The 15,342-nt window shown below is 36.8% G+C and overlaps 1 protein-coding gene across 1 annotated transcript in view; it reads right to left on the bottom strand.

Moving 5' to 3' along the window:
- Positions 1 to 1,815: 1,815 nt before the first annotated feature.
- LOC106872865 (uncharacterized) overlaps positions 1,816 to 15,342 on the bottom strand; it is a 14,065-nt gene continuing 538 nt past the window's right edge. The window contains exons 2-11 of the mRNA XM_089366550.1: positions 14,734 to 14,886; positions 12,371 to 12,593; positions 11,133 to 11,215; positions 10,266 to 10,330; positions 9,836 to 10,021; positions 9,234 to 9,381; positions 8,008 to 8,141; positions 5,006 to 5,240; positions 3,937 to 4,129; positions 1,816 to 2,709 (exon numbers count right to left, since the gene is read on the bottom strand). Coding sequence (XP_089222676.1) covers positions 1,950 to 2,709; positions 3,937 to 4,129; positions 5,006 to 5,240; positions 8,008 to 8,141; positions 9,234 to 9,381; positions 9,836 to 10,021; positions 10,266 to 10,330; positions 11,133 to 11,215; positions 12,371 to 12,593; positions 14,734 to 14,886 — 2,180 coding nt within the window. The 3' untranslated portion in view covers positions 1,816 to 1,949. The remainder of the gene's footprint in view (positions 2,710 to 3,936; positions 4,130 to 5,005; positions 5,241 to 8,007; positions 8,142 to 9,233; positions 9,382 to 9,835; positions 10,022 to 10,265; positions 10,331 to 11,132; positions 11,216 to 12,370; positions 12,594 to 14,733; positions 14,887 to 15,342) is intronic.

Below are 15,342 nucleotides of genomic sequence, written 5' to 3'. Positions count from 1 at the left end.
TCCGGACTCATTCGTCTCGTTTTGCTACGTTTTCGAAGTCTTTGTCATCTTCAACCACCGTGACCCAACCCATAACCACAAGGTACTGTATACCGCTAAACACATGGACCTGTTCCAATGAACTGACTGAGATTAATGCCACCTCTACTCAGCTTCTTTCAACTCGACTGTGTTACCTCTCCCCCAATCATAATTTATGTTCTGTCCAACCACCGAGACCCCAAGCACTAACAGCCAGGCAGTGACGATCCTTCTGACAATCTCAGCCCTTCGAAAATCCTACGCTGCACGGGTCTCTCCCGCACATGCTAACTTACAAACTGTTCGAACCGAACATCGATGGCATCGATCTACAAGTGCCAATGACCATCGTGGGGCAACCAGCAGCAAAAACAAAATGCAAAATGAAATAAAATGAGAAGGCGCGGGCGTAAGAAGCTTGCTTCTCAACCACAGGGTTCTAGGTTCAGTCCCGCCTTAGGCAACTGTCTTCTACCAAGCCTTGTGAGTGGATTTGGTAGACGGAAACTGAAAGAAGCCAGTCATGTGTATGCATATATATATATATATATATGTGTGTGTGTGTGTGTGTGTGTGTGTGTGTGTGTGTGTGTGTGTGTGTGTGTGTGTGTTTACGTCCCCGTAACCTTAGCGGTTCGGCAAAAAGAGACCGATAGAATAAGTACTAGGTATACAAAGAATAAGTCCTGGGGTCGATTTGTTCGATTAAAGGTGTTGCTCCAGCATGGCCGCAGTCGAATGACTGAAACAAGTAAAAGAGTAAAAGAGTAATCTGTAACGGGTTCGATCCGTTCTACTCACTGTATTTTACAGAAAATAATGAATCTTTTATGGGAAGCAACTCCTGGACGCTTATAAGGAAAGTTATCTCCCTTGCCAGATTTTCTGTTTCTTCTGAATGAATATAGAGGGGGTAAAAGTTTGTATAAAATTTGTTTAATGGAAGTGAAATGTTCGTTTCGTTTCTCTATTTCTGTTTTAAGATAAGGATTCTGTGATACCATGTTCTTTTTAACTAGTTCTTTTTCAACTAAAGTAATTATTGTTATATGTAAAGAACATTCCACTCAAGTTAAACGACTGTACACCTATCTTTATCCATGCTTCTCTGCATTTTTGGTCATCTCGGGAACGAATATAGAACATTGGACGTTTTAGAGGGAAGAACGTATGACAATCAGACAGGCAGACGAGCAGGCAGACAAACAGACAGGTTTGGTGATACAAGGAGGAAAATTTAACCGCCAAACATGAACATTATATGTATAGATATATATTATCAATCGGTAGAGGTTACAGAGTTACTCAAGGACCGAGAGCTTCGTCCATTGTCACTCTGTAAATTTTGTCTATTAATAATAACAAAAGGTCGTGAGATAGACAGACAGGGAGGCAGGCAGACAGAAAGAGTGAGAGAGAGCGAGAGAGAGAGAGGGAGAGAGATAGATAGATAGAGAGAGAGAGAGAGAGAGAGAGAGAGAGTGAGAGAGAGAGAGAGAGAAATGTATATTGAAGAAAAATAAATGTCTAATTTACTTTAAAAAAATTTTATTCGTAAAAGTGTATACAATAAATAAATTATGTTAATGAGGTGTGCATTTTGCACAGGCTGATGTGTGCGTGTTTGCGTGTATACGTGTGTGTATGAGTATATACTTCTGTATAAGCGCGTTTGTGTGTGTGTGTGTATGGTTATACATGGATGCGTATATTTATATCGATTTACAATATATACAAATATTTACATATATTACACTATCTACATATGTATATATATATATATATTACAATAATTACACATACAAGATAATTTATATAATGAATAATAATAGCAAACGAAACATGCACATTATATATATATCTATATATATATACACACCCACCCACAATGTGTGTGTGGGTGTTGTTTAGATTCAATAGCGATTGTTTCAATGACGGCGGCGTCTGTTCGATTTTAACCTGCGATGTTTTCCTTTTCTGCTTTTATTGGACGCCTTTCGATTTTTCAGGAACTGGCGATTTCGTCCGTTCTTCGGAATCTTCACTCTTTCCTTTATCTTCTTTCCTTCTTCTTCTTCTTCTTTTTCTTCTTCTTCTTCTTCTTCTTCTTCTTCTTCTTCTTCTCTCATTCCAGTCTCTTCTTTCTTTTCTTTCTTTTCTTTCTTTTCTCTCTTCGTTTTCATTTTCTTCACTTCCGCTTCCGGTTTCTCATTTTTATCGGTATTAATATCATCAACATTATCATTATCATCATCACCATCAGCACCATCATCGTCATAATTGTAGAGTTTATCAACGCCACCATCATCATCACCATCATCATCACTATCATCATCACCATCTATACCATCATCATATTCTTCACGACTTCCTCGCAGTTTCCTCGCTTTACCTCTGCTCTTATTTCCCGTGGGTTTTCCATCATAGAAATTTTCTAAACCTCTGTGTCCGTTTGCGACTCGCCTTTTGCGTTCATCAGTGGTGGTCATGCCGTCAATGCCAGAATTAAACCTTTCACTAACACCACCGCCATTTTCGATGTCACTTGAAAACTTATCTCTTCTTTGAAGACGACTGGCTTTTTGGGGCGTTTTCCGTTGTTTTAACACTTTGCCTTTTCGACCTCGACGTTTTCTGCTTTGACTTTGCTCTGTTGGCCCCACGGTGGTAGTTGGGATTCCTCGTTCACTGGAAGGAGAAAGAAAAATAAAAGATAACGATAGTTGAAGCTTATATTTATGCAGAGCATTCTATCTAAACAACTGTTAAGTGCGTCACAACCAACAACAACAGCAATTAGAACAACGTCACTTACTAACAAGAACAACGACAATACTACGCACTCAGGCCTGAGTGAAAATGGCTTCAAATTTTGGCACAAGGCCATCAATTTCGGGGGAAGGCATAAATCGATTACATCGACCCCAGTACTCATCTGGTACTTATTTCATCGATCTCGAATGGATGAAAGGCAAAGTCGACCACGGCGGAATTTGAACTCAGAACATAAAGACAGACGAAATGCCACTAAGCATTTTGTCCAGAGCGCTAACGATTCTGCCAGCTCGCTGCTTTAGAAACAATAATAATCCTTTCTACTAAAGGCACAAGGCCTGAAATTTTGGAGAAGAGGACTAGTCGATTAGATTGGCCCCAGTGTTTCACTGGTACTTATTTCATCCATCCCGAAAGAATAAAAGCCAAAGTCGACCACGGCGGAATTTGAACTCAGAACGTGCAGACAAATGACAGGTGAAATGCGGCTGAGCATTTCGTCCAACGCGCTGACAATTCTGCCAGCTCGATGCCTCCTGAGTAATTAGGATTCCTAGTCACATGACTAGTAATTTTAAACGGTTCTGCCAGTTCACCGCCTTCGTGACCTCACAGATAAAACTTCCAGTTATCACTTGGTACATCTTTTGTCCGTTGCCCGCTGCATCAGGATAAAGAAATTACTTTAAAAAATGTTTAAATGAAGGGTAAAAGTGTAAAGATTCCCTTCGTAAATGAATGACCATGAGATTATAACTAGAAAGTTCCCTCCCGAGGAGGCACAATTCTGGGCAAGATTGTTTATGGAAGACCAGCAGTCGCCTATGCATGCCCTGTCTACACCACTGTCGTTATCCAAGGGAAAGGCAAAGGGGCCGATACAGCTTGGCACCAGTGACGTCACAAATCATTTCTACAGTGAACTGGAACAGCGTGAAATAAAGTGTCTTGCTCAAGAACACAACACACGGCCTGGTCCTGCAATCGAACTCACTACCTCATGATTGTGAGCCCGACGCTCGAACCACTAACCCCACTACATACACACACACACCACCACCAACACCACCACTAAAATACCAACATAATTGTACGAAATTAATGAAAATAAATTAATGAATATAAAAGAATAATTCCTACTTGGTTGCTGATTGGATGCAGCAGTTAAGAAAGGCCTTCGAGCACGCTGATTGGTCTCTCTGAAGATTCGCATCTTGATATTGGGTGCGCACAATATTACAGAACTTACGTAGGGTCACTCTTGAACTAGACGTGGGTAAACGTTGACCGACTCGAAGTCCTTCAGTGCAACAGAAACCGGCATCTTGATAGTCTGTAAAATATGCCAACCCCGAAAGAGAACATGCGTCAGTTGGATCTTTATCGAAGATTATAGATGTAATTGTAATAATAATTATTAGCATTCAGTTTTATTATTATCATTATTTTAATATATATTATTGGTAAGATGAAATAAAAGTACATATATAATTGCTATCAAAAATTAAAAAGTCTAGCGAAAAATAAATGGAAAAATAACAATAGACAACATAAATAATTATATATTTTTTAATTATACATACATACATACATACCTATGCATCTATTACATAGATTTGTATGTGTGTGCGTGCGTGAACATGCTTGCTTGATCACAAGTATACATTACGTATATGGCCGCGTTTATGCGTGTGCGTTTCTGTATGTGTGTGTGTGTGTGTGTGTGTGTGTGTGTGTGTGTGTGTGTGTGTGTGTGTGTGTGTGTGTGTGTACTTTAACACTACCACGAAAGAAACATACATTACAAAATAACTGTTTACGTCTAAACAAACAAAAGTAAATAAATAAACAATAAACATGAATAATAGAAACAAAACAAATAAGTATATATACAAATATATATATATATATATACGCAGATGAATATATGTATATATACATATGTAATATGTATATGTATATTCATATATATATTCATATATATATATTCATATATATATATATATATATATATATATATATATATATATATATATATATATATATATATATATATATATATATATATATATGTATATATATATATATATATATGAATTGATATATACATTACATACATATTAATATATAAATGAACGACAGTCCAACAAAATAATTACATAGCAAAATATATTTTTTCTTTTTTTTATGTTAAACCGGTACACCGTACCTTTCAATCTTTTAGAAACCATTGGAACAAGATGGCGGTCATCTTTCAGATTGGCGTTATTTTTCCCACCCGTATAACGATGCGTGTCTTTAACCTGGTTTCGCACATCATCCCTTGACCGACCCGGGGTGAACACAGCAGGATCGCGACTAGCATGCTTCAGTTTCGGTTCACCGTTTTCGGACATCAGTAAAAGTTTGCTTTCCTTTCGGCCACTCATACTAAAATCTCTGGCCTAAATGCAAGATATGCACATTGTTTTGTTTTTTGTTCTTTTCTATTTTGTGTTTTTTGTCTTTTGTCAAGACACACAAAATACATTTAAATAAACAATTTCAACAAGAAAACGAATACAATATAGTCAACAACCAACAACAAAATAATAGCTATAAACACATTAGTTAAACAACAATATATATATATATATATATATATATGGAAAGGTTTTTGTCTCGGCGTATATTATTACTTTTCTTTCGTTGATATCAATATATTTTATTTTGTTGATGTTTGATGAAGAAATTAGCAACAAATATCAAACACACGTTCATAAATGCATACATACGCACACACGCATACACACGTGCATATGTACATACACACACACACACACACACACACACACACACGTACACACACACACACACATATATATATATATATATAGACAAGATTTTTTTTCATTTTCTTTTGGTTTATTTTCTCGTATTCTTTTCTGTTGAAGAGCGTAGGCTCGAAACGTAAAAGACTTTTTCATTTTCCCCCACCATTCGAAGTAATACACTTGCTTATTGTTCATACACTTGTCATCGTCTTTTGTTTCTCTATAAATTTTAACTATATATATATATATATATATATATATATATATTTATTTATTTATTTATTTATTTATGGGTTTCAGCCAAGTGGCTGCGGTCATGCTGGTGCACCACCGTGTGTATAAAATTTAATTAAAAAAAATATACAGTACAGTATTGTTTCTACCTCACGGATTTTCACCTATCGCGGGGGTGGGGCGTGGAGTTTAGAACGTATCAGCCACGATGGTCGAGAGATTACTGTATAATCCACAGCGTGATATATGTGGCCTTCCAGTGGTCGATAGCAAATTTACATCGGTTCAAGTTGTATCTCATAATACCCAGTACATCCTTATTTTTTCTTAATATAAGACAATCTAAAATCCTTTGTTATAGGGACAAGGGCTGAGATTTTGAAGAGGGGCCGGTGCCTAGTAAGTTACATAGATCCCCTCCTCCACCACCAGTGCTAAACAGGTACTTATTTTATCAACCACGAAAGGGGCAAAGTCGACCTCGCCGGAATTCGAACTCAGAACAACATTAAGCATTTTATCCAACGTGCTAACGGTCCATCCAGCTCGCCGCCTTAAAGCAGTCTAAAATCAAAAATCAATTAAAATTTAATTTACATGTATCTTATTATACAATTATCGATTCATTTCTTAATTTGTAATATTTTGCTAAATTGTGTTGTTGCATAATAGAATTAAAAGAAAATTTATATTTGCTGCCAATACATTAAGCAAACCAATTTCTCAATTTCTATAATGAAACGTTGCATGTCCCTAGAATACGGCACCACAATCCGTCTGAAATTGTTTGCCATTGATTAGCATTATGGTTTTCGTATTGTTTATAATTAGCGGATGAACGATTATTTAAAATTGATATTTAGTATTGATCGCTAGATGTAAGTATTGATTACTAAGATATGCACAATGGCCACGTGATTTGGTGGTGGTAGTGGTGGGAGGAATACAGTCGACTGAAATGTAGTATGGGTGAATGGTAAGACTCCCGATTCGCAATCTTGAGGTTCCGGATTCGATCCTACGGCATGACATCTTGGGTAGATATCTCTATTAGAGCCTCGGGAGGACATAAGTAATTTGAGCGAAATTAGTTAAGTGGAAACTACGTGGAAGCCCTTTGTATGGAATGTATTCATGATTGTAATAACCAGTCTTGTCATATGTTTGATTCTGCGATAAAATTACGTTAATTACGTGTTCGATGAATACTCAGTCATTTATAGAATATTCATCGTCGAAATTGACGGAGATCCAGTCAACATTTTTTTTTATTGTGTTAACTACATCCACTTTCCAAACTTATTTGCGAAGCTGGCAGCTACTATCAACTACATTTCTTTTAAGCAATTAGCAGCATAATTATTTTCATGATTTTTTAAATTACTAATTTATTTTTACATTTAGCTTTGATCGATGGACACAGTCGAACAGCTAGGTAATTCTGAGAAATTGTGTATATGAGTTCAAATGTATAACAAAACTTGAATCCACAGGGTCGATAATTGAAACTGTAGACTGACCCTAATAACTAAATCTTTGTAGATATACACCTAATAATATTTTTTAATGCTCAGTTACTCATTGCAAATATATATCTAGGTATATATATGCTGCAATAAAGACACCACTATGTCGGTCTTTGATCTAATTTATTAAGGATTCTTTTTCATGTTGCCCTTAAGAAAAATCCTTAATAAATAAATGTTCAAACACGAACATTGTCAAGCCTTTAAAATAACATCATTGAAGGAATCTCTTCTCACTCTCTCTCTCTCTCTCTCTCTCTCTCTATCTATCTATCTGTATGTTTCTCTGTCTATATATATACATGTATGTGTATGTGTGTGCGTGTGTGTCTGTGGACACAAACAGAAGCACTCGCCTTATTAGCTGCTGTCATACACACACACACACACACACACACACACACACACACACACACACGCGCACATATTACATGCTTACATACATAAAAGAAGAAACGCATATATCAATTTTTAATCACACAGTAATACACCATCACACATGCACACACCTACATACAAAACGCTTTTTTCTTCATCCGCACATACATACTCAAACGCGCACACACAACAACATCAACATAAATGCACGTGCATCAACATAAATGACTTAGTGGTTAACACGATCAACAAATACTTACATTGGCCAGCGGGTTTGTTTGGTAATATTCTAAATCAACCAATGGATGGGTTTCGTCGAAAAACGCGATGTGATCTGGACTGTGAGAGCTTCGTTCTGCGGAGTTTTTGGCAAAGCATTCGTAACGGCTCTCAGCTAAAAGAAACGTATACAAGACCAAAATTATATATGTATATATATATATATGTGTGTGTGTGTGTGTGTGTGTGCATGTATGTATAAATATATATGCGTATGTAGTATGTATATAAGTGCGTGTGTGAATATATGTATATATATATCTGTGTGTGTATGTGTGTGTGTATTATATATATGTATCTGTGCAAATAAATGATATCCATTTATGGGTACATATTCGTATATATATATATATATATATATATATATATATATATATATATATATATACATATATATATGTGTGTGTGTGTGTGTGTGTTTGTATGTATGTAACACACATATGCATGCACATATGAACATACGAGTATATGTGTGTGTGTGTGTGTGTGTGTATGTATGTATGTATGTATATAAATGTATTTCTGAGTTATATCTTCTGATAACATCCATCATTTGAAACTGCCCTCCCCACACTCCACCCGTCGCCTATGCTTTCTCATGACACCTATTGATATACCCATGTTTACACAGAGCACTCACTGTAACAATAACTTCGATTTGCATGTGTTCGACAATTCGCTACGATCTCTTTAAAGTAAACAAATTTTTGAAAAATTAATGGGGGGGGGGGGGGGCTGGTGAAGAGGCAGGGCGGGGTGAAATGAAATTTTCTTTTTGCATATTCGTAATCTCCAACATCTAAAACGTAGGAATCCATAATGCATTTTTCATGGAGAGGTGCAAAACTGCATTCGCCCCGATTTGCCCAATCACTGCTGATTAGGTCTGCTGACCAGTAATGTTGAGTTTTTGTGTGAGAGGGCCTTATGATATTACTAAGGTTGTGATTGTTCAACCTTCGAAGTCACAGTTAAATCTTTCTCAAATCGCATTCTACTGTCTTAAATAAAATGGGATCTATTAGATAATATATAGTTCCTGCTATACAAAAGGGCGGGAGGGCCAAGGCTGGAATGTCTTTTGATCAAAAGTTTTCTGAATTAGAGCTGACCTGGGGTTTAGCGACAACTTCAACAACAACAGAAACAATATTCAAAGACTTTCTTTAAGGTTCTATACTTGACAGCCTCAAAAGTAGCTTCTTACCAAGTTCATAGCAGCATGTTTCTTGTCGGGTACTCATCCAGGATTCACGATGTTTGGCGTATGGTACGGCCGGGTACCCATCACCACACAACTGGTCAATCCTGTTTCTACGGATATCCTCAAAACATTCTTGACGATTGAAAGTGTCCTGTGATTGGCATTAGTAAAAAAGATATTTTTTAAAGAGAGAGAGAGAGAGAGAGAGAGGAGAGAGAGAGGAGAGAGAGAGTGAGGAGAGAGATAGAGAGAGAGAGAGAGAGAGAGAGAGAGAGAGAGAGAGAGAGAGAGTTAGATAGATAGATAGATAGATAGACACACAGCAAACAGGGAGACGGACTGACAGATAAATAGATAGATAGCTCCTACAAGATGTATATATATATATATATATATATATATATATATATATATAGATGTATGTATGTATGCATTGACACACATATACACATATACACACATAAAGAAAGAAAAGAAGAAAAGCAGAAAGAGAGGAAGAGAATGAGAGATTGGGAGAGAGAGAGAGAGAGAGAGAGAGAGAGAGAGAGAGAGAGAGAGAGAGAGAGGGAGAGAGAAAGAGAGAATGGATAGAACAGGTGTCTTACCGTAATCCCACAGCACGTTTGCACTTCAATTCTACGCTGTTCAAGTGCCAACTGTAGAATATCCCACCGTGGGTCGGATTTCTCGAGATCATTCAATTGGCGGGGTTCCAAGAAATTCACCGGAAACGAATCGCTCGTTCTTTCTTCTTCGACATGATGGCAAAGCTGCGAGAGAGATTCCCGCTTCTGCAAAAAGAGACGGACATGGATAAGCATCATATATGTATTCATTTATGTCCATGCAAATAGAAACATACGTAATTTAGTAGACGTACCTACCAGTGGAAAATTTGTACCAGATATTCACTAAGTTGGTTGGTCATTACTATCTTATTATCTCAGTTATCAACGCCAGATTATTATTATTATTATTATTATTATTATTATTATTATTATTTTTAACCATGAGGAAACCAAAATTATGTCTTACCATTTTGGTCACTTCCTCCTCGAGAGTCATCATTGGAATTTTGGCTGGTTTTCTTAGTGTCATGTCTGAAATCGAAAGAAGAGATTTTGCGAAATTAAAATAGAAACTGCTTCTAAATAATAATAATAATAATAATAATAATAATAATAGTAATAATAATAATAATAATAATAATAATAATAATAATGATAATTCTTTCTACAAATAAGCATAAGGTCTGAAATTTGTTGGGAGAAGTTAAGTTGATTATATCGACTCCAGTGCTCGACCGGTACTTATTTTATGAAAAGATAAAAGGCTTAGTCAACTTCGCCATAATTTGAACTCGGGACGTAAAGACTGACGAAATGCTGCTAAGCAATTCTTTTCTACTCTAGGCACAAGGCCCGAAATTTGTAAGGAGGGGGCCAGTCGATTAGATCGACTCCAGTACGCAACTGGTACTTAATTTATCGACTCCGAAAGGATGAAAGGCAAAGTAGACCTCGGCGGAATTTGAACTCAGAACGTAACGACAGACGAAATGCGTAGTATACTTATAGTAAATATATACATTCTTTGGTTGTTTGTTTTTTTATGTAAGAAGAAATTAAGATAATGTTGCATGAGGAATATATGAAGTAACCGATTTCAACCACTCAAAGTGGTTTAAAGTACCAGAGTTTTGAATCTCCAAAGAATATACAGCTACGCTAAAAAGAGAATGAAATAAATAGATCATGGTTTCTAATTTCGTCACGTGACTAGTAATTTGAGAGAAGACCAGAAATCGATAGCTTTACCCCAAGTACTTGATTGGTACTTTATTCTATCGATCTACCAAGGACGAAGTGCTGAGGAATAAATAACAAATTTTGTAATGGTTACCTTTGGGACATATACTTCGATAGAGAGCATCGTCGGGGGTATTACCGGAGTAGTAGAAACCTTGGATAGATTTTACAGTAATTCTGAAAGGGAAATCCGCCAAAAAATGATGCAAAAAAAATTCAATTTAGAAAAAGAAAATAAACAAAAAATATTATAAAGGGAAACCAAGAAAAAAAAAAAACAAAGCAAAAAACTTCTATTTAGAAAAAGAAAATAAGCAAAAAATATTGTAACGGGAAACCAAAAAAAAAGCAAAAAAATATTCTATTTAGAAAAAGAAATAAGCAAAAAATATTGTAAAGGGACCCCCCCCCCCCACCCGCCAAAAAAAAACCTGAAAAAATTTCTATTTAGAAAAAGAAAATAAGCCAAAAATATTGTATAATTCAACTCAAATTTTATTTTAGGGTCATCTCTATACACATAGACACACACGCACGCACACATATATATATCTATAAACATTCACACGCTCACATACATATAGACATATAATACATACATGCATGTGTGTGTACAAGAGCATTGTAGTTTGCTTGAAAGATACAGGATACAGTAGAATAATCAATGAAAAGGGAAATTTCTAGCAATGCAGAGATAAAGGTTCTTCAGCATTCGTCTCTGCATTGTTTCCTCATGATTTCCTCATTTCGTGTATTATTCCACACACACACACACACACACACACACACATTTACAAGTGAGGAGTCCCCCTTCGTTCGGTCATGAATGACCATGGGATTATACCTAGAAAGTTACCCTCCCAGGCACAAGTCTACTGTACGGTCATTGCTAGGTTGTCTTCAATCAAACGTCTGTTCTGTCAAAACTGACAAGGAACTAACCAACAACAACAACAACAACTTTTTTTTTAGCCCACGGGCATATAGCGTAATGGTTAAGAGCACGGGCTACTAAGCCCAAGATTGCGTGTTCAATTCCAGGCAGTGCCTTGAATAAATGAAAATAATAATAATAATAATAATAATAATAATAGTAACATCAGCAAAAAATAACTTAGGAATGAGAACCCAGGGTTGGGTTCAAAATTCCACCAGGACACCTGATGAAGGCTGGAGAGTAAATCAGCCGAAACGTTGTGATAACAACAAACAAGATGCGGACAATGTAAATAATGTAAATAATGTACGAATTCCTCATCTCTAAAATATAGAACAACAACAATAACAGCAAGAGGAACAACAGCAGCAGCAATATCAATTATAATATCTCACCTGATGGTTGCACAGGCACATCGAGGTGGCGTCCATTGGAACTGTACTTTGCGAAGTGATTTCTTACTTCCGAAGCTGACTACACTCGGACAACGGCCAGGTTGGTACAAATAGCCACCAGGTCGGACAGAGAACTTCCCGTGGCCACATTTTGGCTGGTCATTCTCAGTCGTGGCTAATAGGTCAGTTATTGTAGTACGACCACTGTAACTCTCGATGGTAACTGAAGCAGAAATGAGGTGAATTAAGGTAACGGAAAAGGGCATGGGTTTTGCAAACATCATAACGAGGCGAAAGCTTTTCGGAAGATCAACATTTTTGGCAAGAATAAAGTTTTTAGACGGGCAAAAGATTTTAACAAGATGAAAGATTCTTAGCAGGGTCAACAGTTTGGCCGGATCATCATTTTAGTAAGGTCAAAACTATAGTAAGGTCAATGTTTTTAACAAGTTATTTAAACAATTTTTTAATTTAAATTCTTAGCAGATTAAAATTTTGGGCAATGCTCCAGCGTTTGTTCCACCCCTGTCCCCCCACCATCGCTTGATGACTGATGTTGGTGTGCTTAGGTTCCCGTAACATAGAGGTTCGGCAAAAGTGACCGATGGAATAAGCTTACAAGGAATAAGTTCTGGGGTCGATTTCTTCGACTGAAAAGGCAGTGCTCCAGCATGGCCACTGTCAAAATTGACTGAAACAAGTCAAAAAGAATATAATATATACTATATGATGTATATATATATATATATATATATATATATATATAGAGAGAGAGAGAGAGAGAGAGAGAGAGAGATTGTGTGTGTGTGTGTGTGCGCACGTGTACGTATATGTGTATCAATTATATATATGTTTGTGTTTGTATACGTACATATGAATGTGTGTGCGTGTCATATATTTTCTATCAACCTCTACCTACAAACACACAAACAAAGTAACAATAGGAAATTGATACCGGACCTCTGATTCGCTGAAGTTTTTCCCGCCGAAACAAAGCGCCAACGGTGTTAAATAAACAATGCTATCCTTTGTCCATGTACATAGGTGTTATACATAACAATAGTAGATAAAACAATACATAAAACTAGTAGATAAAACAAAAGCTGGGAAACGTGAATGAGACCGATGCATTTTTTTTTCACAGATAACAGCGTCGCAAATCAAACGAAATTTCCTCCATCTTGGAATTTAAAATTGATTCGCGTGAGCTTATTTCTCTGAGAGCATGTTATACTTAAGGAACATTCAAACAACGGAATAAATATTAATTCCTTACCTTGACATAAAAGAACGAATTAATAATTAGAGAATAAAACTCGAATCTTCCATTTGGTTTGAACCGAAAATTTTCAGTAGGTGAAGTTACTTGTAATAGCGTTTATTATTTCCTACTCTAAGCACAAGGCTCGAAATTTTTGGGGAGGGGACCAATCGATTAGATCGATCCCCAGTATGCAACTGGTATTTAATTTATCGACTCCGAAAGGATGAAAAGCAAAGTCGACCTCAGCGGAATTTGAACTCAGAACGTAAAGACAGGCGACATACCACTAAGCATTTCGCCCGGTGTGCTAACGCTTCTGCCAGCTCGCCGCCTTTCATTGAATTGTATTGATCAAAGAAGTACGCTTCTGGGAATTGACATGGCTGTGTGGTGAGGTTTCATAACTACGTGGTTCGGTCCCATTTCGCGCCAATATGGGAAAGTGACTTTTATTATAGCTTAGAGTCGAGCAAAGTTTTGTAAGTAGAATTTGGTCGACCCCAGAGAATACCGTTGTGATTGTTCACTTTTGTGATCGCTCACTTAAAACGTTAGCACGCCGGGCGAAATGCTTAGCGGGTATTTCGTCTGGCTTTACGTTCTGAGTTCAAATTCCGCCGAGGTCGACTTTGCCTTTCATCCTTTCGGGGTCGATAAATTAAGTACCAGTTGCGTACTGGGGTCGATCAACTCGATTGGCCCCATCCCCCGCAAAATTTCGAGCCTTGTGCGTAGAGTAGAAACGAATCGTTAGCACGTAGGTGAAAAAAATTGCTTAGCAGCTTTTCGTTCGTCTTCGGGTTCTCAATTCGAATTCGGCCGAGGTAGACTTTGCCTTTCATCGTTTCAATGCCGATAAAATAAGTACCACCGTAAGTCGATGTAATCGACTTGCTCCCGTCCCCGATATTGCTGTGTTTATGCCAAAAATGTGAAACCAATAAAGCGTTACTTTCGACATTTGAAAAAATTTGTTAGTTTATAAACAACATTAACAAGCCACCCACCCACACACACAAAAAGAGAAACACCAAAACGTTAAGCAAAGGTTTGTGACTGGTTAAAAGCAATATATAATATGAATTAGATATATAATTACATGTATAGCTTTGTCCAACTTCGTAACCATTTTTGGCACCAGCAACCCGCAGCCAAAATACTGGATCACCGTTTTGATTTTGGTTCCTTTTTTCTTCTTGGCTGTTGAGTTGCCAACTTTTTGGACAGGGTTTGGCAGCGAATGACTGCTTTGCTGAAGAATTAGACGTTGAGAATGTAAATATTAAAAATCGATAGATACATGAAAGGTTATTTAGTTTTAAGTTTACAGACAGATACACAACGAAGTGAGATTGGTGGTTAGCGAGATAAATGGTTAGATAGTTAAATAGACAACAGATATGAAACATAGAGAAGAGAGAGAGAGAGAGAGAGAGACTTGGAGATAAATAGGTCATCAACGTATGTGTTTTATGATATGGGTACATATGTATGCACACACACACACACACACACACACACACACACACACACACACACACACACACACACACACACACACACGTGTGCAGATACACAGATAACTCTGAAATACAAAATAACTTGATATCAATTACATAGAAAATATAGCACAGACAGAGACAGAGCTAATATACACAATACAAACATACATAAACATACATACGTATAAAGATATATGCACATGTAT

This window comes from Octopus bimaculoides, chromosome 19 (genome assembly GCF_046866305.1).
Source record: "Octopus bimaculoides isolate indiv1 chromosome 19, ASM4686630v1, whole genome shotgun sequence".
NCBI lineage: Eukaryota > Metazoa > Mollusca > Cephalopoda > Octopoda > Octopodidae > Octopus > Octopus bimaculoides.
Note: the sequence above shows the minus strand (reverse complement) of the source record. Positions and strands in the feature narration are given on the sequence as shown.